At 43.0% G+C, this 25,421-nt stretch overlaps 2 protein-coding genes and 1 long non-coding RNA gene across 3 annotated transcripts in view; 1 reads left to right on the forward strand and 2 right to left on the reverse strand.

The window, feature by feature from the left end:
* Positions 1-25,421, forward strand: part of LOC310702742 (uncharacterized protein) — a 601,527-nt gene that overhangs the window by 206,610 nt on the left and 369,496 nt on the right. The gene's annotated exons all lie outside the window — the stretch shown is intronic.
* The window catches only part of LOC310702990, a 98,305-nt gene that overhangs the window by 1,150 nt on the left and 71,734 nt on the right, over positions 1-25,421 (reverse strand). The gene's annotated exons all lie outside the window — the stretch shown is intronic.
* LYPLAL1 (lysophospholipase like 1) lies at positions 1,544-24,942 on the reverse strand. The gene is made up of 5 exons (XM_083494850.1): positions 24,780-24,942; positions 20,524-20,623; positions 10,140-10,309; positions 2,340-2,455; positions 1,544-1,924 (listed from the first exon to the last, which is right to left on the reverse strand). The coding sequence occupies exons 1-5, from the start codon at positions 24,862-24,864 to the stop codon at positions 1,706-1,708; spliced, it is 690 nt and encodes a 229-aa protein (XP_083350976.1). The 5' UTR covers positions 24,865-24,942; the 3' UTR covers positions 1,544-1,705.

Consider the following 25,421-nt stretch of genomic DNA (forward strand, 5'->3'; position numbering starts at 1 on the left):
ACCACTTGACTGTCAGATGGTTTAATAGGGGAGACTAATTTAACTCCACAACCTCTTGGGCATTCCAGTTTTGTTACCAATAATTTTAGGCTTGATCAGCTGGTTTCAGTCTTGCCTGTAATTGTTCTCTGGCTCCAGCTGTCTGCAGCCACAAGTCAATTAGTTAGGAAGCATTGCTGTTCAAAGCACTAATCTATTCATGAATTGCAGCCCTCTTTTAAAAACAATCTATAATGGTGGAAGATTTTTTTTTTAAAGAAAAAAACCCCAACTACCACCAAACTTTGTTTCCAAGCAGAACAGAAAACCTTTACAGAACCCAGGAGAATTCAAGCCTAATTTGAAGCTGTTTTCATTTGCTTGCTGAATTATGTACCTTGCCAACGTAAGTGGCAGCTCCAGAAGGTATCATGAAACGGACGGCTTAAGCCCACTCATTTGTTTCATTTAGATTTGCCAAACGGCCTTCAACTCTTAAAGACCGAAATGAGAGGCTACATGATATATTGGTTTAAAAAAGGCCCCTAGAAAAAAAGAAGCTACTTTTAAACAGTAAAGGACATTGACTAATTATTTATTGTGCTTCTGAATGAACTTTTGCTGGGTTCTGAAGTGATCACTGAAAAGCTGTATGAAAGTGGCTCCCTCTCTTTCAGCTTCAGTTCATGGAGAAAAAGCATACAACATATTTAGAAAACAATTTCAGCAAGCTTCAGGATCAATGGCTTTCATAAGTCCATTTTGGCAGAATGCAATCCTCTGCAAATCTATGCACAGAACAAAGCCCAACTGCTTTGCATAGGATTGCAACCTGGGAGATTTAGGTCATGATCAAAACTATTTTAATACTCCAAAAAGCTTGTTCAATACCTGCCCCATGCTCCATGGCAAACTGCTTTTAAAGTGAGCTTGAAGATCTGATTGCATTGTGTTTGTGTGTTCTGTTAAATAATTATTTACCTGAGACATAATCGTCTATTACCATTAGTAATAAAATCAATTCATAGATACAGTAAGATAAAGGTAAGGTAAAGGACCCCTGGACAGCTAAGTCCAGTCACAGGCGACTATAGGGTGCAGCGCTCATCTTGCTTTCAGGCTGAGGGAGCCGGCATTTGTCCACAGACAGTTTTCCAGGTCATGTGGTCATCATGACTAATCCTCTTCTGGCACAACGGAGCCACAATGTGCACACGGAAATGCCATTCACCTTCCTGCTGCAGTGGTACCTATTTATCTACTTCCACTAGTGTGCTTTCAAACTGCTAGATTGGCAGGAGCTGGGACAGAGCAACAGGAGCTCACCCCGTCACAGGGATTCGAACTGCCAACCTTCTGATTGGCAAGCCCAAGAAGCTTAGTGGTTTAGACCACAGAGCCAACAAGTCAAGTTTCTGGACTTTGCAGGCTACCCATCATATTGAGATGAGATCCTGCTAGTGCTTGATAATTCTATTTCATCCTTTTTAATAAATATACAAATCGTAGGCACAACCAAGACCTGGGAAATTAAACAGATAAAACTCAAGAAATTTATGGCAACTTACTTTTCTGTGAGTTTTTAATATTTTCATTTGAATATCTGTGAAAAAAATGAATTATGTCTATTAATAGGAAATAATCATATTACATGGTTGAAAGCCACAGAGCACAGAAAATTCCATGGCATTTCTTTTCTATATATACTTTCATTTATTGTTCATGGTTACTCTGGCAATTTCTTCAAAATCCAAGCTTGCAGTTTGTCCAGCTCACTTTTGTTTAGTTCATGATAAAGGTTTGGCAAGCTCAGAAACGTAGTCGCTACTCCCAGGGATTTCAACATCTTGTTGGTTTCTTCACCCCACGAATACAGAACCAGTTCATCAGCAGTTCCATGGCACTGAAATAACTCTGGTGGTTCCCTTTCAATTTTCTTCAGCGCCTGTTAGCAAAGGAGACATCTGTCTTGTTACCACAATAGAGAAGAGAAGGGAGATATTTTACAGTGGATACCCAGTGATCCACCTAGATTAGTGAGTGCATGGAATATCCAGCAAGTGTAAGGAACTGCAGAAAGATCAATAAGCAATTGCCCACTGCTTTCTACTTTCAGACCATTGGTCCATCTAAGCCCGTCATTGTTTACTGTGATTAGTAAAGTGTATCAGAGATCTTAGCTTTAAAGCTGAGACCAATGAGTAATCATTATCTTTGCTAAACTAAAAGATATTGAAAAGGGAGTGTACAGGTTCCCTGCCACTTAATTGGGGGGTGGGGGGGTTACACTCTGGCACAACCTTCTGAGATTTTAAATGGCCACAATGGGACAAACAGTTAGCAAAGAGTTCGGTACCCACCTGGTAAACAGCAGAGGTCTTGCTGAGGAAGCTTGAAAGAGCAAACACTCCAGCTACATCTTGGTGGTACCTATAGGCTAACTGCATTGCCATGCCTCCTCCCATTGAAAAACCACCTATGGATTTTTAAGGGGAAAAACAATGTTAAAGCAAACATTCAAAGCTCTGAGAAACTATCAGAAATGCTTTCAGGGATGACTTTCTGCTTTCCAGTACCCTGTAGGAAACACGTTTGAGCAAGCTAAAACTTAATCAAGTTGTACAGACTGTACCTTTGTTCACAAAGGAAAAAGGCCTGCCAAATGTTTGTGCAGCCCAGTCCATATTGACTGCGATGAATACTTTTTATTTTTAACCAATCTCTACCCCACAATATATTTCACTGTATATAAGGACTGTATAGTTTCAGTTGAACAGGGATTCCAAGGGACTATTCATACTTTTAGACAAATCAATTAGACTTCTGGTTTACTTGGTGCCCCCTCTTTTTTGTGGCTTCTCAAAGCATGAGAAGGGGAAAATGTGATCTTTTAGATGTCGCTAGACTCCAATTCCTATCAGCCCCAGCCAGCATGGTCAATGGTCAGGGATGATGGGAGCTTGAGTCAACCTCTGGATGGCCACAAATTCCCTTCCATGTCATGGTGAATTATGAAGACCAAACCGGAATCTAGCAGTGCAATTCTATGGAGGCTTACTGAGGGTTCATCCACACTTCTGTGTGGTCAATGTTTTATACTGCTTGTCCCATGGGTTCTAGGAACAAGTCTGAGAGGTTCTTCATTTGCCCTGCTAATTTCCCCGGGAAAGCCAACAGTTTACTGCTGGATCAGAACGGACGTCAATCTGCAGAAAACCTAAAGAGGTAAACAGCAGGTTTCCCTGGGGAAAAGCAGCAGGACGACAAAAACCAACCCTTTCAAACCCATGACTTGAAATCATGGGATCCCAAAGAAGTGGCACCCACTATGTTAACCAAGGCAAATATACAAAGATCTGCAGTGTAAAAGTGCAATCTTGTGCACTTATATGTGGAAACAAATCCCACGGAGTTCAACAGGACTTAACACTCAGGTAAACATACAGGGATTGCAACAAAAAATCCCCCCAAAACTGCTTCCCATTTGTCTCATGAATGCTGTAGTAGAAAATCTCCAGGTATCTTCTGAAAGAACAAGTCTGCTATGAAAATGTAGGTATGAACGACTATTACACCCTTTGTTCTTTTTTCAAAAAGAAATAACTGCTCACGAGTCCTCTACTTATTTCCTTATGCCCTCCAGCGAATGATGCCATCACCGCAACACTTGTAAAAATACAGTGGACAAGTTTCGCTCTGTATTAATAGATGCATATTTATGGTCAGACGCTGGTGCATAGGGTGCATACATAAAACTAAATACATTTGGATGTTTCAGAATTCAGAGGCAACATGGAGCACACTGAAAGCTCATTCTGAATTTGGAAATGATTTGCAGCAGAATCCTTTGCATGTGTATTCAGAATTAAGTCCCCCCTGATATCAATTGGCCTGGCTCTAAGCTAAGTGTATACAGGATCACAATTTCTCTCTCTCCATTTCTTCTTTTCTTTTCAAAATTCACTTTCACTTGAGCTCACAAAGCAACCTGCAATTACTCACTGGCAGTGCCTGATAATGCAGCCACCTTCTGTGAGAACAGAAAAGCTTACGGCTTTCATGTGGTTCCTGCTATTCAGGAAAAAACCTGAATGCCAGAAGTTGGTTTGTTGAAATTTGGTTTTGTAGTGGGAAGCCTGCAGTTTATTACTCAGAAAAACATGGTACCCAGGAGAATTACAGAGAGGGAAAGCTTTGCAGGCCCCTGGTCTGGAAACAGTGGGTTTCATTGAAGGGAAAATGCTGTGATTTCAAAGCACCATTCTTACCATGAAAACCTACGCTAGTCCTGCATAAGCTTGTGTTGAGCATAATACGGATGGCACAGTCATAACAAGGGAGTTTTGGGGCCAATTTTCAATGTCTAAAGTGAAATCTAAAAATAAAATGTATATTTCAATAACTAGGGATGTATGAAATGGACTTGTCAGTGCAAATTTTGTATGTTTCATTTTAAAGTCCATTTCATACAGTTTCTGCAGAAATCTATAGGGTTTTTAAAAGTAATTCTTAAAGTTGCTTTTAAATACATATGTTATCACATGTTATCTCAATGCTCATTGATAATGTTTTCCCAATAAACTCACATTTGTTATGTATTTTGCTAAGGGTTTTTGTTTGTTTGTTTTGAGCCATGAGCTCTATTGCAAAATTTGGAGATGTATGTATTTGCTACTTAATGCCCAAGTGGCTTCTGGTCATTACGTGGTATATTAAGGATAATTACATTCTGATCAGAGTATATATTAGTCGAGGAACTGCATATTAGATCAGTTTTCTTCTTCTTATTAAACAAATTTACAGCCTACTTTACAGCATAAAGCCATCAATGCAGTGTACAATCAAAAAACACAATAAAACAGAAAAGCACAAGCTCTTAAAACAATAAAAACAATTCAACACACCCTGAAACACAAGAAAACCATCCCTACAAGTTCCAATATCAACAAAACAATTTCATCATAAATAAAATTGATATTCCTTATATGATTGCATTACACATCAGGGGAAGCCTTCTTTTAAAAAAATGCCTTGTGGATCAAACAAAATTCTCTTCCCTCTCTAACAGTAACACTTCACTGGATGGACCAAATATGTATGTCCAATGACGTCACTGTAATACCATACAGACTGAGACATACAAGGTTTGTTTAATCATCTCAGTTATATGTGGTAAGTTGCCTGTGGCAAAAAACAACAGAGCATGGTGCCTTGAAACTTGGCTGTGACTACAATCCTGGCACAGTGATGCTGCTTAAATCTTACTGAAGTGAGCAAGTTTACTGTGCATACACTTGCAGCAGAAATACAGTGGTTGCCATTTAAGTCTGAAATTGGCCACACATAACATAATGGGGGCATTGGCACAGAACAGCTAAGCAGAGCAGTTGCCCCTAGTCAAGTTATTTCAACGAGTTCAGTGCAGGGTGTTATTCAGTAACTGACAGTACCCTTTCTCATTCTTCTTCGTCATCCTGTCCAGACCCAGAAGCCAATGAATATGCCAATATTTATAGGAAACACGGCAACTTTCATATTCCTTCTCCCATGGCTCAGTAGCTACGGAAGAAGCCTAGCAATCAACAAGAAAGTAGTTGTGTGTCCTGTGTTATTGTAATGAAACAAGGGGTCAAAAACCATGCATGTATTCCTTGGCGTTCTGTCGAGTCTACGGCTCTGTCACAGAAGGTTTATTTTCATTGGCTGTTTATGAAAGTGACTACAGGTGGCAGGAACCCATTGGCTTGGATCAGCATTTCTGTGGCATACCAAACTCGTAGAAGGAAGAAATAAGGGAGAAGGAAAAAAATGGTCCTGAGAAAACTACAAGAGAGGAAGCAAAGACTTTGAGAGAGAAAGCTAAAAATCATATATGGTTTTACTCCGCTGCCAGTACAGCAGAGGTAAAAAGTACAGCTTGCACCCGATCCTGCAATATATGTGACACAAATGGAGATAGGGAATTTGTGGCCTTTCAAATGTTGTTGGACTCCAACTCCCATCAGCCCCATCTAGCATGGCCAATGGTCAGGGATGATGGGCGTTCAGTAACATCTGGTGAGCCACAATGGAATATTTCCCCGGAATGGGGAACAAAGTACTAAAGATGAACCGAGAAAATGCAATATACAAAAATAACAAAATCATAGCAACAGATCCAAGAAACAACACATTTAACAATTCTTACACGATTGAAACAAGCAAAACTACAGTGAGGCCAAACTTAAAATCTCTAAATACCTAGGTAAACAAAAAGAAAACAAACCAAGAAACACTAGGGAACATTCTAGCCGATTAACCAACCAATAGTCATAGCCAGGGCCATCAGTTATTAAGAGTGACTAGTTGCCCATGACGTGACTTGGTTGGCACAAAGATGAGACTATCTGCTCATCTATTGTCCAGTGTATTCTTATACAGTGGTGCCTCGCAAGACGAAAAGAATCCGTTCTGTGATTCTCTTCGTCTAGCGGTTTTTCGTCTTGGGAAGCAAGCCCATTGACAGATTAGCGGATTAGCGCTATTAGCGGCTTATCTGCTGATCGGATCAGCTGATAAGCGGCTTAGCGGTTTAGAAAAAAGGGGGGGGGGAACCAGCAGGAACTCGCAAGACATCGTCGTCTTGCGAAGCAAGCCCATAGGAAATTCGTTTTGCGAAGCACCTCCAAAACGGAAAACTCTTTCGTCTAGCAAGTTTTCCGTCTTGTGAGGCATTCGTCTTGCGGGGCACCACTGTACTCTTCTCTGACTAGGAGCAGATCTCTGGGGTCCCAGAGGTCTTTGGTGACAAATGCTTTGTGATCCTTTGAAAATGCAAACAAACCTTGGATGTCAGGGGTTGAACCTGAGGCCTTCTGCACTCAAAGCATGCGCTTTGCATTGAGCTATGGTCTGTTCACCATATGCACAGAGAATGAACTTAATGTGCATTAGCGTAACGTATTTAAATAGACAAAAAAGAAATGATGCTTAAAAACTGGCAGGTTGTTGAAAATGGAAAAAGTGACAATTATTAAACCAAGAGAAAGCTTGGCTCTAGTGGAGTTATTGAAATGATGCTTACCAGTTGAATTACAGTTATTATTTTGTCACTTATGTAAAAAAAAAAAAGAAATCTTAAGATACAAGATGTACTCACTGCATTACTTTATTCTTATTTTTAAAAATGGTGCGGTAATTCACCTGCTCTTTTTAAATAGCTCAAAAGGAAGTTTTCCTTGGGCAGCCACCAGTCAGCTCAGCCATCTCTGTGAAGCGGAGCGGTTCCACGCAAAAACATATTCTCCCAAAAGTGAATTTCCAGACAGAAAATGTCTCTCCAGAAGATCCCCCTCCAAGACCTTGTTTTTCTGGGCCTCGGTGCAATGTGCTGTGTGTAGCTGCCCTCCCAGCCGGCCCTATGGAAGACACCTGCTCTTCTTCATATGCTTCAGTGTCAGCAGGTAAAATGGTGAAACCAGATCAAACAGACTCTGTGGACCATTTTCCACAAGCCAGGGCAAGGAGCCACCAAGGCAAGGCAAACAAGGACCTTCAAAGAGCAGGGACTGGCCAGATCCAGAAAGAAAACAGGCAAGGAGTATTTTGGCTCCATCGTTCAGGATCTTGGTGGCATCTGGATGGGATTTTAGACATTCCCACATTAAAAGCAAATTTTCTCAATATTGGATTATTCATTGGTGTGCTCTCAACACCAATTTCACTCAAATGTGAAGAGAACGTTTTCCTCATGTGAGCAATCACACACGAAGAGAGGGCATAGTATGTTGTCAAGCTATGGGCTGTATTCTATCCATAGGTCCCATCAGTGCCCAGATTTACTTTCCCCATCTTTCCTCTGCGTGCCCCACACCCTCCCCAAATCTGCTCCCCTAAAGTGTTAGGGGGCTCCCTTCAAACCACTTTAGGGGGCATGGATGGGGAGAACGTTCTTTGGCTCAAGCAGAAATCCTTGCAATGGTGGAACATTCACTTTGCTTCCCCATCCCTTCCCCAAAGCACTGGGATAGCCCTGGTAAAGTCCTGGATAGCCCCTTAATAGTATTCTGATGTACTGATTGTATTGTGTTGTAACCATTTTACTGAAAATTGCTCTGGGATTGCAATGCAATGGAGGGCAGTTCATAAATGAAATAAGGTAGAATGCAGTGTAATGTTAAAGAACCACTTGTCTGTCCTTTGCTTGGTCTGCTAGTGGCGTTTGCTTGGAAAAAGCTGGACATTAACTTCCTTCTGCCTCTATACAACATACCCTCACATTTATAACACTGTTGATGTTAATTTTTTACATCTTTATTTTGGATCTTATGATTTATGTGGAAATTTTCCAGTTTGTATTTTTTGATGTTTTGTTTACTGTTTATGACTAGTTTTGTTATGTTAGTGGTTATGTAATTTTTTTATATGTTGTAAGCTGCTTTGCACATGGTTTGAACTTTGGAAAAATTAAATGATTGGTTTACTCCTGTCAAATCAGCTTTGCACTTAGTTTTTGTGACACTAGCGTAGGGGATTCAAAATAGTTTTTATATTTGCATTTTTGTTATTGTATTGTGACATTGCTTCAAGATGCTTCATAAGAAGTGATTCATAAATGAAGTAAGGAAAAAAGTTATCTTTTTTAAAAAAAATAAATCCCTACAATAGTGAATTGAAGCCTGGTTTAGGCTGTAGGGTCGAAATCAGAGTTTCCCAAACTTGGGTCTCCAGCTGTTTTTGGACTACAATTCCCATCATCCCTAGCTAGCAGGACCAGTGGTCACGGATGATGGGAACTGTAGTCCAAAAACAGCTGGAGACCCAAGTTTGGGAAACCTTGGTCTAAATGAATACTTCACAAGCAGCTTCCTCTCAAAGCGTAACCCCTAGGATTGAGCCCCCTGCTCTCAGTTCGTGGGGGAAGAAGACACAGTCTTTAATTAAACCCTAGCTAAAACAGCAACAACAACAAAATATTAGTCCTGCCCACCCCCCTCCCCAAATTGATTTGGTGCTGGATCCAGTTCGGGGGGTGGGATCCTGGATACTTTAACAATAAGTAAAGAGCAACAATAGTTTCCAAGTAACACGTATAGCCACAAAAATAGGTTCTTGTGCAAATTTCTCACGTGTTTTCTGAGCCTCGTCTAGAGGGCATTTGAGCAGGCACAGAATTTGTGTAAGAGATAGACGACATTGGCCTCAATCCACAAGGATGTTGCCCTGCTCAAGTCTCGTCAAAACTGACTGGGAGCTGTGGAAGGGGATGACCATGATAGCAGCCAGCACTGCCCTCTCCACCTGCTGTGTGGGGAAAAACGGCCATTTAGCTCCTCTTTTCCCAGAAGTAATTTGCTCAGTGGCCATTCCATCACACAATTAAACTTTGGTAGCCACAAAAAGTCAGCGTGTTTACTTAGGCCTTTTCACTTATTTCTGGCTTGCATTGCCACAATTCCTCTGAAACAGAAGCAGTGCTTCTACCGCTTCCCAGGCACAGCATCTCATTCCTACCACAAGGGTGGTGTTGCATGCAGCAAAGAAAACCCAACACATGGGCACCAGCTTGCAGTTGGGCCATCCAGTTGAATCTCATTCCTCCCCATCCCTTTTTTTTATTACGTCTATTAGGAGGTTAAGCCTGCAGTCAGGGGCGGCATTGTTTTCTTAATCTTAACTTATGTACTGTGCCTGGAAAACCTGGAGTGCTTTCCAAATAAATTAGCATTATTCTTGTGCAGTTGCTAGCTCTTTCAACAGAGTTCTGCACAGCAGAACTTCCCATTTTCAGATAATAAGATGGAATCTGTTCCAACTACTGCTCTGCTTCTTATCCCAACTGGGATGCAAAGAAAACCTATGTCAGGTGGTGTCAAGAGAGAGAGAGAGCATATGCCTGCCCCGTTTTCTTCAAAAGACCCATCTCAAATGAAGCAGATGATGGGTCTCCTCTTTGCAACAGAACCTCCGTGTTACGAACTCTGGTGAAACAGAACTTGCTTCCAACTATAATGGCTGAAGATAGCACCGAAAAGACATTAGCACAACCCCTACCTAAGCATTCAGGGATTCCTTGGCTGCTCAAAGCCTCTATAACCACTCACCACATTCCCCGGTTTGGCTCCACTCACAGGATGAGCTCTCTTACAAATGTCAAATAGTTTCTTCTTTCTAAATCTTACCCAAGAGTATCCTGTTCTTTCCAATGCCGCTTTTAACTTCATCATCAATCAAACTCGTAAGTGCTTGACACATTGAGTCAATGGTTTCAATATGTTCCGGGCAATCATTAGAGATCTTATATCTGTCATGCCACACGTTGGACAAGGACCCTCTCATCGGAGTATATGGTCTGGAAGAAAAGTCGATGAAAAAGGTGTAAGAAGAAAACTGTAATATATAGCCATGGAAATCAGGAAGCCATGCTACGTCCTAGGGCCTCTCCATGTGCGCCAGGGTGGGGGTGGTGATGGATGGCTGTCACTCAGCCACCCAGGTAAGGCTCAAATTACAGGTGGCTGTCTTAGTAATTTCGAGGGAATGTATGTCAAGAAGGGATGCCTGCGTAAGAGAAGAAGTCCATTGCCCCAAGCAATTGTACCTAGATTGGTTTGTTGTTACAACTCATCCGATCTTACAGAGTGGAAAAGGCAGTCAAGGGGAAAGCCTGAGATTTAGGGTAGAGTAGTAAGCTTTACTTAACACCAAGAACTTGGACCAATGGATGGAGCCACAGACCAGATTTGGCTTCAGGTTCTCTTTACAGCTATGAATACAGCAGGTGGATTTAGTTTGCTGTTTGTATCACATTCCTAATGGAGATTTCCACAAGGTGAACAAGACCATATTTACTTTGAATGTAAAACATACGACAGAAATTCTTTATTTGGCTTTTTAAACCCTTCCAGTAATCTGGACCACAGACAGCCCTGGTATTAAGATATATGATATGTGGAGCTGTGTATGTCTGTGTGTGATACCATTAACACCAGTGTACAGTGGTGCCTCACAAGACGAAAAGAATTCGTTCCGCGAGTCTTTTCGTCTTGCGATGTTTTTCGTCTTGCGAAGCACGGTCCGTCGCAACCGCAAGCGGCTTAAAAAAAAAAGCGCAAGACGTTTTCGTCTTGCGAAGCAAGCCCATAGGGAAATTCGTCTAGCGAAGCAACGCAAAAACGGAAAACCCTTTCGTCTAGCGAGTTTTTCGTCTTGCGAGGCATTCGTCTTGCGGGGAACCACTGTATAAAATCAACCAACCAACAGCACCACCATACTGAATTGTTGGGTGGCTTTGGAGACTAGGTATCTGAGATTCTCTCAGTTTAGAACTAGGAGATTAAAAAGAGCCCCAAGTGTACCACATCTTTCTGCTTATAGCAAAACTTCAATGTGTTTTCATAGATTATATCAAATTGCCATGTTGTATCCTTGGAGGTCCAAGGATTATACCAGCACATGAAGGTGGTGAATGGATGGAAGGATCCTGAGTGAGAGACAGGGAAGGGAAGACCTCCCAGGTTGAGAGACTTGGGAGAAGAAAAGAAAGCTGCCAGGTGAGAGCTGGGAGGGTCTACCACTTTCTGTGTGAGACGGGAGTCAAGAGATCCCTTTGAGAGAGGACTCTGTGTTTTCTTTTCTCTTTCTGTTTTTATTTAGATAAGTTTATTTTATCTTATTATATCATGAAAAAGCCTCCAAGAAAATCTTATGGAAAAAGAAAAAAAACACCTCAAATTGCTCTGTTGTATGCTCCCTTGGCAACATCTGCTTTAAAGGTAGCATATAAAAGATTCTAATGAATAATAAATACAACTTTTCAGTGCATGTTCATTATTTCCTTGGTTGCTCCCTACATGGTGCATATTGGCCCATTCCTATATGGGATTGCATCCCTTTGGATTAACATTTTCAATAGATGACTTGAACGGCATCTGTAAATGTGGTTCCTCCTTAATGACAACTGGTGGCCTGATTTAGGAACTGCAGATGTACCAGAATTTATACTTGTTGACTATGGGGTTTGTAACAGCTTGCAGGTACGGCTTTGGTTTGAAATTGCAGTGCAACTTCCCACTAAAGGAGACAGTTTACAAACTTTCTTTTTTTTTTTTTTATAAAATTTTTATTTGGTTTTCTGCTTTTATAAAGACAAAACATACACAAAGAAAAAACAGAAGACAAAAACATGTATAAAATCAGCAAATCCCCATTTCATAACCTTGTTCCCTGACTTCCCCCCACCCCCCCTCATGCATCCCAGTTTCAAGATTATGTCAGCAAGTTGATATTTCTCCTCTTAACAATCTTATTCATCTTATTTCCTTTTTTATAATAAAAATTAATTTTCATAAGTTGGACTTAAGTTCTCTTCCATCGGTTTTCATTTTATCTTAATTAAGAGTCATCTTAACCAAACCTAAAAGTCTTGAGAGTTTTTAAAAGTCTCTTCTTCCCTCCCTCCCATCCCCGGTTTTTGTCCCTTCCCAATAAAAATCCAAATTCGAAGTTCTCAGCCTGGGTTCCTCACGTCCGAGGCTTTCAAATCTATTTCCGTTCCTCTCCGCCTGTCCTGTTGGTAGTCCTTTATAGCAGTCGTCAGATCTGGGAAAAGTTCTTTCACCATCAAAGTATGTCCTCTTCCGACAAGAAGATTCAAAGGTAGCTGCTGAAGTATTTCCACAAAGTCTATCTCTTCCAAGTCTAAGTCCAAACGGAGGCCCCAATCATATTTCTTTATTTTAAATTCCTGTACTCCATTTTGTCTTGGGGCCTCCTCCTTCTTCTTCTGTATCTCTCGCAGACTTGTGGTGGATATGTTCCCAGCGTCTCCTTGCTTGTATTCCACAGATGTCAGCTTTTGGTTGTTGCTTCCCAGGATTACTTCTTCTTTTTCTTGTTGTTTAGTCTCTTCCAGCTCTGTAGATATTGTTTCCCAATCAGCTGTGGATTCTTTCTCATTAAGGTCCTCAATACAAAGAGCAGAGTTGCCTGTTCCCAAGGTCATAGTCTCAAGTTGTTTGTTCATGGCCAAGCTCTGCTCCTGTAAGATTCCCACCAATTGAAACATCCTTTCGATTTCCACTAGTAACTTTCCTTCCACAGCCATTGTATCCATTGTAGTTTCACAGAGTTCCCCCTAGGGGGAATCTGGTTACTTATTTGCCTTTTCACCAACAATCCTTTAACTGATTATTATTACTTTGTTTCCAACAGTTTCAGCTCAATTATAACTCGTCTTAGTCCATAGGAATCTTAAATGGCAATTTCTCACTTTAAACCGCCCGTTTGGCAGCTTTGACAGCTGTCAAACTCCGCAGCTCTAACGCAGGCACAAAGGCAGGACGTTCCCGAGCCCGGGAGGGGGGGTTGTTTAAAACAAAAGGAAGGTTTCCAAAACTCCACTCTCCTGCACAAAATTTCCTTTAGTAAAATCTTGAAAGTTAGTGTCCTTTTTAACTCACCCCGCCAAGGGTAGGCTCTCCAGCTTATCTCTTGTGTCGTTGCTTAGATGGTCTGCAAGGGGGGGGGTGCGGACTTCCTTTTAGCACACCCCCCGGTCGTCTCCAATTGAAGGTAAAATTTTTATAAAGTCCCAATCCGTCTTACTCACGGGTGATTCTTTCAGTCCAAATTTTCAAGGAAGGAAGTCAGCGCTCTCCGGTCATGGCTCGCGGCTTCGCTCCACCGAGGTAGCGATCAACTCTCAGTGCCACGCCACCCCCGTATCCCCTCCGCAGCCTTTAAAAAGGCTCTTTGCGAATCAGGGGGGGCGCTTAAGGCACCCGCCGAGTCTTCAGTCCGCAGGCTTCCGCGCCTGCGGTTTTTAAGGGTCCCCGCGTCGCCGGCGCGGCAAAGACCCATCCTCAGTGGAGCCGATTCCGTCCGGAGCTCGGAGGGAATCCGCCATTTCCAGATCGCGTCAACCCGGAAGCCCCAGTTTACAAACTTTCCATCCCCATATTTCTATGCGACTGAAACTATTCCATGTTAGATGTATGGAACCTGTGTTAAAGGTGGCTTATAAATACTTTACCCCAAGCGCTGTCACCACTGTGTGTGATTTGATCTTCATTAACCCAACGCAACTGGCTCATAGTTACCACAATGCACATATGGAACTCCCCTTTTCATATAGAGCTCCCCTGTTCTTTTCAACATGTGCAGGCAGCCATACCTCCAAAAGTCTGTATCCTTTGCCTCTATTAACGCTAACGGTACCCTGCCTGACCCTTTTGCACATGATCTGCTCTTCTAAGTCAGAATGCAAGAGAAGGTTTAGTTCAAAATGCATGTGCTTAAACAGGGGGTTGCTGTCCCCTTCTCATCTTTTTTTTTAAGTGTAACAGAAAGAAGAATTTGTAGCTCACTTCTTCCAAGAAGCTCTGGAACTCAGCCTAGTTCCAGGACCATCAATCCAGTTTAGCAGCAAAATAAAACATTTGTCAGGTAAGGGACGATACAGTGTGGATCTGAAGCCTAATTTTAATGGGCAATTAGGCTGTCAGATGGTACAGAGAATCAAACACTGCACCTTTTTATTATTTTTTTAAAAGAAGCAGCCAGCAGAGCCTTTTCTTGCAAACTGTGTGTGCTAAATCTGGGTAGACGTGGCTATAGTAAAGATGCCATTCCTTCAACAACAGAACAAAGAGGTTTCTTTTATTTTCTTGATGTCCCTCTTTGTGTGGATTAATCCGCTGGTACTAGCTCCTGAAGTCTCTTGGCTCTCATCCCATTGGCAAAAGAAGCGTTCGCCATCAGCACCGATGCCAACGTTTTCCACTACCACTCTGAAGAGCAGATTAATGTATGTGCACATGCAAAAATAACAATCTAAAAATGTCAGCTCTGCTTCTTCATTGTAATAAATGCCGTCTGCTGAAATTTCTCCTGCTTCCATCAGCCCTGGGCAGAACCCAACCAAAGTTACACAATGTTTAAAGTGTCCCCGATTTCAACGCGAGTTGATTTAACCACTTGGCCCAAGATCTCATCCATTTTAGTTCTTCACCCATCAAAGATGGATGCATATGCTTAATTACTTTCCTGAATCTGCGCCTAAGGCTTTGCAGTAAGGTTTTCCAGTTTCCATGTCCATATGCTATAAAGCCAAGCCGACTTCAAAACCTCAAAACATCATTAAAAAGGATTACAATAATTTCTAACACAAAAAAGAAGTCTTCCTCTACTAGAAACAGCCATATACTTTAAACCTGCCCCCGTATCACTTCTTTGGCTCCAAACTTTCAGAAAATTTAGGATGCAAGACTTAACGGATTGGTTTTAAAGTATAAGCTAGAATGCATTTCAGGTTTATATTTATGCAGGGATAAAGCTGGCAATCCAAAATTCCTCAGAGACTATCTAGGCACCCAAACTTTCAATAAACATATCTATAATATTAAAAGCTAGCAATCCACCGAATATTACACTGTGAATGCCTGAACCAAGGGCAACTAAAAGACTCCAGGAGAGGAGGGAGGACTCAGTACTTGCACTTGGGGAATCTTGGTGCAACTACAATCATTTTAATCTTTTTACTGCATATCCTCCAGAAGCGAAAACTACAATGTCTAAGACAAAGAGAAAGAATTCAGGTACACCTGGCGCTAGTTTTACTAGCTTCCTCCTGGAAGAACTGATTTACACATCAGTGTAAACACGGCTCTTTTTTCACTCTACTTGATTTCCGTATACCTGGATGATCGGCTGTTGGGTTTTTCTCTCTGTATGGTCCATTCACACATGTAAGTCATCACTTGCAGTTATAAAAGTACTGAATAAAATCATAAACGAATGGAGCCTCCAAAAGAGACACCAAGGAAAATAGTTCTTGCTTCTTGGGGTTACCTGGATGTTGTGACGAGAAATAACACAATTCTGAATAAGGAGACAAATTGTAAAGTCCCCACAATATAGAGTTCTAAAATCTCTAGTGAAATCTTGCACAACTGGGCCCAACAGGGCTTAGGTTTTGCCTCAATTGACTGAGAACCCATAGCCCTCCAAGTGTTTGACTACAACTCCTATAAGTGAACTCTCTAACACTGCCTGCCTAAAAAACCATCCATTTGCCAAAAGCAAATAGATCCAGTAGAAAAGAAATGCAAAGAGACTTGAACTTCTCCTGTGATTCATTGATGGCACCACAAAACAGAACCAAAGTACAGGAACCCCTGGCTCCCTTGTAGACATCTATAAAGATCTCAATCCAGACCAGACTGTGTTGGATGAGGTTGGTGAACAGAGATGGGAATTAATGAAATATTTGCTTGAGAATCTGAGTGGGTACTATGCACTGGAATGTTGCCGACACAATTTTACTGATTCAGCCCAGTTATGATTTTTAAAAAGCTACTGTGGATCAGGTAGCTGCCAATATACTTGAAACAGGGCCAAACTGACTAGTGTTGGTGCTGACCTTTAAAGCCCTAAATGGCCTCGGCCCAGTATACCTGAAGGACTGTTTCCAAGCCCATTGTTCAGTCTGGACACTGAGGTCCAGCGCCAAGGGTCTTTTTCTGGTTCCCTCAATGTGAGAAGTGGTTACAGGGTACCAGGCAGAGGGCCTTCTCGGTGGTGGCACCCGCCCTGTGGAATGCCCTCCCACAACTATCTGACTTTTAGAAAACATCTGAAGGCAGCCCTGTTTAGGGAAGTTTTTAATGTTTGAAGTTTTATTCTGTTTTTAGTCTTCTGTTGGGAGCTGCCCAGAGTGGCTGGGGAAACCCAGACAGATGGGTGGGGCATAAATAATAATAAAATAATAATAATAATAATAATAATAATAATAATAATAATAATAATAATAATTAATTCTGTACCGTGGCCAGAGAAGGAGCGAGGGACCTCCTATGAAAAGCTCAAGGTGGGGTGGGTGGGAGTCCGCATTGCTTTGTAATCTCAGGGGAGGGGGAAAGTCCACACTACTCTGCAATGCCATTTTCCAGGGCTCCACAAATATTTACTCAAATGAAAAGAGATCAAAATTCTTTGCAAAATGTATCCTAAAAAGCACATAAGTTATCTGTTGGCTATTGAAAACAGCACATGCAGGGTGTCTCTGTATACTGATAGGTTAACTCTGGATTTGCAGCAGGAAGAATTTCGAAAAGGAAATGCTACATAACGCAAAGATTCTTTGACCTAGATTTGCCGAAGGGAAACATAAAAAGGTATGGAATAGTTATTTCAAAAAAGTGGAGACGACATAATTTTAACTTGACCACGTTAGCTGCTACAATGCCAATTTAAACTATCACTTTCTATTGAACAGAAAGGCAACAGCAAAAAAAGGAGAAGTATTCTGTTCAAATTTAGACATTCAAAAGAAAACAAAATGCTTAAGTCACACTTCCAGCAGCTGAAACATAAATTTGCAGCTATGTCTGCCCTGTTTGCTTTTAAAAACCACTTGGACAGACGTGGCAGCGCATGGTGTTTTTTAAAGCCCCGACTTCAGTTACAGCACATTTACTCACAACGACTGAAAAGACAAAAAAGATTAAGATTGCAATCTTACGCAGTTTTACCTGCAAAAAAGCCTCACTAAACATAGTGGGGCTTGCTTCTGAGTAAGCATGTCTTTGATTACGCTAGAAGTTATATTTAACCACTGAAAGTTGATGCAGTTGTTATTTCTACATCTCCCTTAATTCAATGACTCATGCAAATGCAAACCGTAATTCCCAGCCGGTAAGTCTGCCAGCGTTTGCAAAAGTATCGTTTGGCCACAACTATGAACCTTCTAGAACTCTGCTTTCGAAAAACACATCCCTTAAATTTACCTCCTGCATGCAAACCAGAGGAAGGGAAGGCTCCCCTTTAAGTTGTTATCGACTATCAATTCCCATCAGCTGCAGCCAGCAATCCCAGGGGTGGGTCAGGGATAATTGGGGGGGGGGCACACTTCCTCATGTCAGATGTAAACACTGGCTAACACACTACGTCCTTGGAGGCTTTTGGACCCAGCAACAGGAGAACCCTGAGAACAGTACATGGGCGGGGAGAAGTTGTTCCGACTGGATTGCTTGCATGGAAGGAAGGAATGGAAAAGTGTGACTCTCCACGCCATGAGTCTTGCGGCTCCTTCAATGCTATCACTTGTGGCTTGAATCAGCGCAATGGACACAATACGTGTGTTAATTGGCTTACCCACGCTAGAATCCCTGTGTTACCAAGTGCCGGCTTTTTGTGAATGAGACCATATAACACCGGTCTTGAAAGACCTACATTGGCTCCCCAGTATGTTTCCGAGAACAATTCAAAGTGTTGGTGCTGACCTTTAAAGCCCTAAACGGCCTTGGTCCAGTATGTCTCCACCTCCATTGTTCAGCCCGGACATTGAGGTCCAGCTCCAAGGGCCTTCTGGCAGTTCGCTTGCTGCGAGAAGCCAAGTTACAGGGAACCAGGCAAAGGGCCTTCTCAGTAGTGGCACCCGCCCTGTGGAACGCCCTCCCACCCAATGTCAAAGAGAAAAACAACTACTGGACTTTTAGAAGACATCGGAAGGCAGCCCTGTTTAGGGAAGTTTTCAATATTTGAAGTTTTATTCTGTTTTTAGTCTTCTGTTGGGAGCCGCCCAGAGTGGCTGGGGAAACCCAGACAGATGGGTGGGGCATAAATATTATTATTATTATTAACAGCTGGACTTCTCTTCCTTTCCTTCTGATGACAATATTTACACTCCCATTTACACTATGGTTTGTGTGTGTATTTGGCTGGCCTCTTGGTCTCTGTGGGATCTGATTGGCCATTGTGAGAACTAGTTCAGCAGGCTCTTATGTGTGTATAACATCTCTCTCTCTCTCTCTCTCTCTCTCTCTCTCTCTCTCACACACACACACACACACACACACACACACACACACGAGGGTAACATGTCATGCATCTGATGAAGCAGACTGTAGTCCGTAAAAGCATATGCAGTTTTCAGTCTGTTAGTCCTTAAGGGGTTAATGTTTCAAGGCACCTTATAGTTCCTGTTGCAGCACAAAAGTATGCCTGTCATAGCACAGTTTGGGAATCACAGATTTACACCAAATTCTGACTGTGGGAAGACAGCCTATACTTAAAGTATTCCCCACAGATGTTTATCACATTGGTTGATAAGTTTTCCAGGCAAACTCTGCCATGCTGGCCTTGTCGCTGAAAGTGAGCTGTGGTTGCATTGCTTAAAAAAAGAAGAAAAAAGAAGGCACTGCCTACTTTTCACACAGACCTGGCAACATGGCATCACAAAACCTAAAATATTCCCACCCACAAATTGATGCCTGTGCTGCAATTGGCATGCTCTATATGCTAATCATTGACTTAGTGGCACAGCAAATCTTAGGGTTGCACAGCTGGCCTGCTGGCACCAGGGAGACGGAATCTGGTTAATTCCAGTAATTCAGATTAATTAATTAGTGGATCAAAGAAACAGCTTTTGAGAGCCAACTAAACACTGCACAGAGTGTTATGCTGCATTAGCTATTTCTGCCATTCACCCTGATTGGACCTGCCTTCCTCAGCATCATTAATAAAGGTCTCAACAGCGGCAGTACATTAGAACCCAAAAATAAAGAGAGAGAGAGAGGAAGGAAGGAAGGAAGGAAAATGGCTTTAGAAAGGCTTCCTCTGATCTCTGGGAAACAGTGACATCAGACTCACTGCAGGTAACTCAGGAAATGTGAATGGGGTTGACAATTTGCGAGAGCGCTGAAGCCAAAGATCCTAACGAGAGCCATTTATTTAAAAACAAATATAGAAACTGAGCATTAATTTTTATTCTTCTCTAGGGGGTAGTACAGTGGTACCTCGGGTTACATACGCTTCAGGTTACATACGCTTCAGGTTATAGACTCCGCTAACGCAGAAATAGTACCTCGAGTTAAGAACTTTGCTTCAGGATGAGAACAGAAATCGCATGGCGGCAGCAGGAGGCCCCATTAGCTAAAGTGGTGCTTCAGGTTAAGAACAGTTTCAGGTTAAGAACGGACCTCCGGAATGAATTAAGTACTTAACCTGAGGTACCACTGTATACACATGCGCACATGTGGGGGGGGGAGGCACAATTACATGTACTGTAAAATCCTGAAATAATTGTTCTAATTTTTTTTTTTAAAGAATAAAAAGCTTTATTGTTCCACTTCAAAAAGCACTTGCATATATGCTCGCTGGAGGCTTTGACACTAAGATTTTTTTTCAGATGGAGGATGCTGGATTTATCAATGGGCTAGGGAACCTGTATTGCTATTCATACTGAGGGATAATTCATTGAGAACCCCAGTACATATTGAAGAGCAGAGGTGGAGTGTTCTGCACTCCTCCTATAAGTGGTTAAATATCAGAAGTCAAAGCCTACCTCTGTCATCAAATAAACACAGTATACAGCTTACTTACAACTTGCCCTCACACTGGGGGTAAATGCGAATGTCACAACATATCTGGAGAAAAGTAGTTTTGCAAATTCAACTTAGGACATATCTGCAAACTTTTATGTCAATTAGTTACAACCTTAATAACAAACAGCTTTTAAAGAAGGGAATAAAGGAAGGCTAGTATGAAAATGCATTAAAGAAATACCTGGCAGGAGCTGTTGGATAAATGACTTTTATATGCTGGAAAGACAAATCGCGACTCAAAACTCCTTTGATCCAGTCTCTTATTCCTTGGCCGGTATCACCTAAGTACGGTAATACAGAAAGATAAAGGCTAATTTAGATAATGCCACACAATGCCAAAGGCCAGGCCTGTTCTTTGTAATACACAAATATAGAATTGCATTATCCAAGAGAAAAACAGAACGTCATCTGGACAAAGGTGCTCAGCCTTATTGGATTTCAGGATAACTACCCACTCAGTGACCAAGTTCAGGTGATCATTCCAGGCTCCATACGCTATGGAGCTGGGACTCCTCCCCCAGGGCCCTTCCCATTCTCCTGTTATAGATAAGTTTTTGTGCAAAGATCCTGGCTTGTATTAAGCCAGATAACTGAAGCAGGGAACACTGCCTTAACATCAGTTAACAAGCCAGGATCACATTGTCCAAAGATTACCCCAAACAAATTCCCAGGTGAGCACATGTGGTTTTGTGATAGTTGGAGGAAATTTGTCTCCCATTTTTGCAAACTGGTGAAACCAAAGCTCCTCTATGAATAACAATTATAAATTATGAGTATATTGGAGGAAAATATTGTAAGGGAAAGGAAGGCAAGTCAGAAAGCTTAAGAAATTTGAGTATTTGAACTTCTCGTAGGAATGTTTCACAACTAGAGGAGCCAATGGACCACCTACTCCCACTGAATCCTTCTCTCACAGGGGCAAACCAGATAATGGTTTTTTTTTTATTAGATGCTTGTGGGAAACTGGCAAGCAGGACCCAGGCACAAGAGCAGTCTCCCCTCCGAAAGATTCCAGCAACTGCTAATCAGCATGACTGCTTCTGTCTATGGAAGCAGAGCACAGCCCATCATGGCTAGTACCCATTGACAGCTCTCTCCATGAATCTGTCCAATCTTCTTCTGAAGCCATCTAACAACAACAACAACAATGTATTATTTATACCCCGCCCATCTGGCTGGGTTTCCCCAGCCACTCTGGGCGGTTCCCAACCGAATATTAAAAACACAATATAGCATTACACATTAAAAGCTTCCCTAAACAGGGCTGCCTTCAGAGGTATTCTGAAAGTAAGATAGTTGCTTATTGACATCTGATAGGAGGGTGTTCCACAGGAGATGCTCCTTCAGGTATACTGGACCGAGGTCGTTGAGGGCTTTAAAGGTCAGCAGTAACACACTGAATTGTGCCCAGAAACGTTGTTGTTGTTGTTGTTTAGTCGTGTCCGACTCTTTGTGACCAGAGCACACCAGGCACTCCTGTCTTCCACTGCCTCCCGCAGTTTGGTCAAACTCATGCTGGTAGCTTCGAGAACACTATCCACCATGCATCACTACTGGGAAAACAATAGCTTTAACTCTACGGACCTTGGTCGGCAAGGTGATGTTTCTGCTGGTCAGAAACATACTGGGAGCCAATGTAGGTGTTTCAGGACCGGTGTTATACAGTATTGGTGGCTACTCCCAGTCACCAGTCTAGCTGCCACATTCTGGATTAATTGCAGTTTCCGAGTCACCTTCAAAGGTAGCCCTACGCAGAGCACATTGCAGTAGTCCAAGTGAAGCATACACAAGACAGTCCACTGGCAGGTAGGGTCTCAGCCTGTATACCAGATGGAGCTGTGCACCTGGTCCTTCAGGGGCACAATTACCCCATTCAGGACCAGGGAGTCCTCCACACCAGCCTACTCCCTGTCCCCCAAGAACAGTACTTCTGTCTTGTCAGGATTCAACCTCAATCTGTTAGCCGCCATCCATCCTCCAACCGCCTCCAGGCACTCACACAGGATCTTCACTGTCCTCTCTGGTTCTGATTTAAAAGAGAGGTAGAGCTGGGTGTCATCTGCATACACCCAGCCCAAACCCCCTGATGATCTCTCCCAGAGGCTTCATACAGATGTTGAAAAGCATGGGGGAGAGGACAGAACCCTGAGGCACCCCACAAGTGAGAGCCCAGGGGTCTGAACACTCATCCTCCAACACCACTTTCTGGACACGTACCAGGAGAAAGTTGCGGAACAACTGTATAACAGTGCCACCAGCTCCCAACCCCTATAGACAGTCCAGAAGGATGTTATGGTTGATGGTATCAAAGCCCACTGAGAGATCCAGCAGAACTAGGAAACAGCTTTCACCTTTGTCCCTGCCGGAGACCATCAGCCATCCAAGTGGTTGGCCATCATTGCTTCCTGTGGCATTGAGTCCCATAGTTTCTGAGTCATCCAGCATGCAGCTTCATTTCCCAACCTATCATTTAACAATAGATTATGAAATTCCCCCAGGGGAATATATATTAATGGGAGCTTCCAAGGTGCGCACCAAATCTTTATGGTTGATGCACGTTCAGGAAAAGAGCCTTGCCTACCCTTCATGGCCCTCCAAATATTGTTGGTCTTCTGCTTCCACAGCGGCCAACTTGATACCAATGCGAAGCAGACAGGCAGGACCTGAACACAACACTGTCTTCCTAACTTGGGATTTACAGAAATTGGCATTCAGAGGTATAATGCTTCTGGCAGTGACTCATGGCCTAATACTGTGCCATCCCATCCTTTGGTCCTCTTTCCCCCTCAGCTGCAACATCCTGAAATCTACACAGCAAGGGGGTATGAGACAAGGGACTCAAGAGTTCATACTCTGAATAAATTTTCACTTGAGGAACAGATGTTGTCTCTGGGCCTCGTACTCGCAACTACAGCCCCCTCCCCCCGATTTCCATGAAAAACGATCCCTTATAAACACAAGTTTACACTCAGGTAGTAAAAACATTTTAAACAACTTTAGAGTGCTATAACCCCTTTAACACTTTTTTGTGTGTAAAAAAAAAGTTTATTTAAAACCACATCTAAAAGCCTTTGATCTAGTCCACCTACGCAAACACTACAAATGAAAGGGCTGGAAGAGGATAGCACCTGCCGAGGAATAACAATCTCAGCATGCCTGTGGTCAGGTAAACAAGGTAGCCCTAAGGTGATGAAAGTTTCACAGGCGCTAAAGTACTCTGAGGTGGAGCACGTGCTGTCCACACATACCGTCCGTCCCCAAAATCAGCTTAAAAATCAGTGCAAACTGAAAGGCAATGGAAACGCAGAAGGCACACACTTCTAAGGTGCAACTGCTTTTGGTACTGTTGTAGGTAGGAAGTAGATATCACCGTGGAGCGAGATACCAGTCCACAGGAAGAATGTCAATCGGACCTGTCCCCCTAAATGCACTTCCAGATTATCACCAATTTCGGGTGGGATTCAATTATATACTGTCAAATTCTGGTTGTGCAATTAAAGGCGATTTGTAGCTCTTGCGCAACAAACCTGCTTCCCCAATGGAACTATTGTTTTTAGCTTTAGTTTTGCAATAAGGAAGTCACAGGAAAATGTTGTCCAATCTCTCTGCAAACAAACAAGCCAATACACAAAGAATGGGGAACCTGGTGCCCTGCAGCTCCTGCTGGGATTACAGCTCCTGTCATTCCTGGCTATTGGCTATGCTGGCTGGGACTGATGGGTGACTGATTCCAGTAACACCAGAATGGCCAATTTCCCAAGCCCATTTAAAAGATCATCACCCAGATGTAAAATGGCAGGTACACCATGCTCTTGAAGCACATCCAGTGCTCATTTAAAGCATGTGATTTCCTCCAAAGAACCCTGGAAACCATAGCTTGCTTAGGGTGCTGGGAATTTTAGCTGTGAGGGGGAAACGGCCGTCCCCAGGATCCCCAGGGGGAAGTCACGTGCTTTAATTGTGCACCGGATGTGCTTTGAATTCATAGGCACAACTTTCATCCAGCAATGTGCCACCCGAGGGCATCCGCATCTCTGCCAATTCATCCAGAATTGAGACCACCTTTCCGGCTGGCTTGAACTTCTGAAACTTTTTTTTCAAGGAAGAGATGTGGACACTCCCTTGGGAGCTGGCGGGAGGTTTTTAAGCAAAGGTTGGATGGCCATGGATGCTTTTTGAGATTCCTGCATTGCAGAGGGTTGGACTAGATGACTCTCGGGGGTCCCCTTCAAACTCTACAACTCCATGATTCCTTGCACAAAGAAGGAACAAAAGCCAGTATATATAAAACACCCAACTCTCTTCTCCCTACGCCCCTTTCTGTGCGCCTTTGCTGTGAAATGGCACCGCAACCGCCCACTCCCTTATTGGCGAAGCTTGGGGAGGCTTCCGCGGTGGCGCCCCCTGTAGACCGGCTCTGCGGTCGGACTTATCCACCTGAGCCGTGGAGGAAGATGACGGAAGCCGTGTGTCTCCCCGCGGGGGCCACCACGCTCCTCTGCAGCGCCGCTGGAGCCGCCATGGCTATCCCAACCCTCCGGAGAAAAGGGGCGGCCAGGGCGCACAGCGCCGGCGCGTCGCACGGAAAGTCCGCGCCCTTCCATTGGAGGAGGAAGCCCTTTGCGTAAAAGCGCAGGCGCGGCTGCCGCTCTGGGTGAGGCGGCTGCTAAGAAAAGCGAAGGTGGGTAGGCTGCGCAGCTCCGTCCAGCGCTGGGTTAGCGATCCTCAACCTGTGGGTCCCTAGATGTTGTTGGACTACAACTCCCATCATCCCTGAGCTCTGGCCTTGCTAGCTAGGGGCGATGGGAGTTGTAGTTCATCTGGGGACCCACTACAATCCGTGGATTGAAATGCGCCTAACTCCGCGTGGTTTTTCAACGTTAGAAGGAGACGAGGGGAACTGCAGGGGAGAGTTGCTTTTTCCTTTTTTTAAACAGTGCAGTCTTAACTTAACATCAATAATTCCCATTGACATCAACGGGGCGTATCCCAAGGGAGTCGTTATAGGATTGCAACCTGATTGATAAGCAATACCTGGAAACGCTTCTCTGATCTGTAAGCTGTTTCTGCTAGTCAGCG

The sequence above is a fragment of the Podarcis liolepis genome (genome assembly GCF_965112155.1).
Source record: "Podarcis liolepis genome assembly, chromosome: 3".
Lineage (NCBI taxonomy): Eukaryota > Metazoa > Chordata > Lepidosauria > Squamata > Lacertidae > Podarcis > Podarcis liolepis.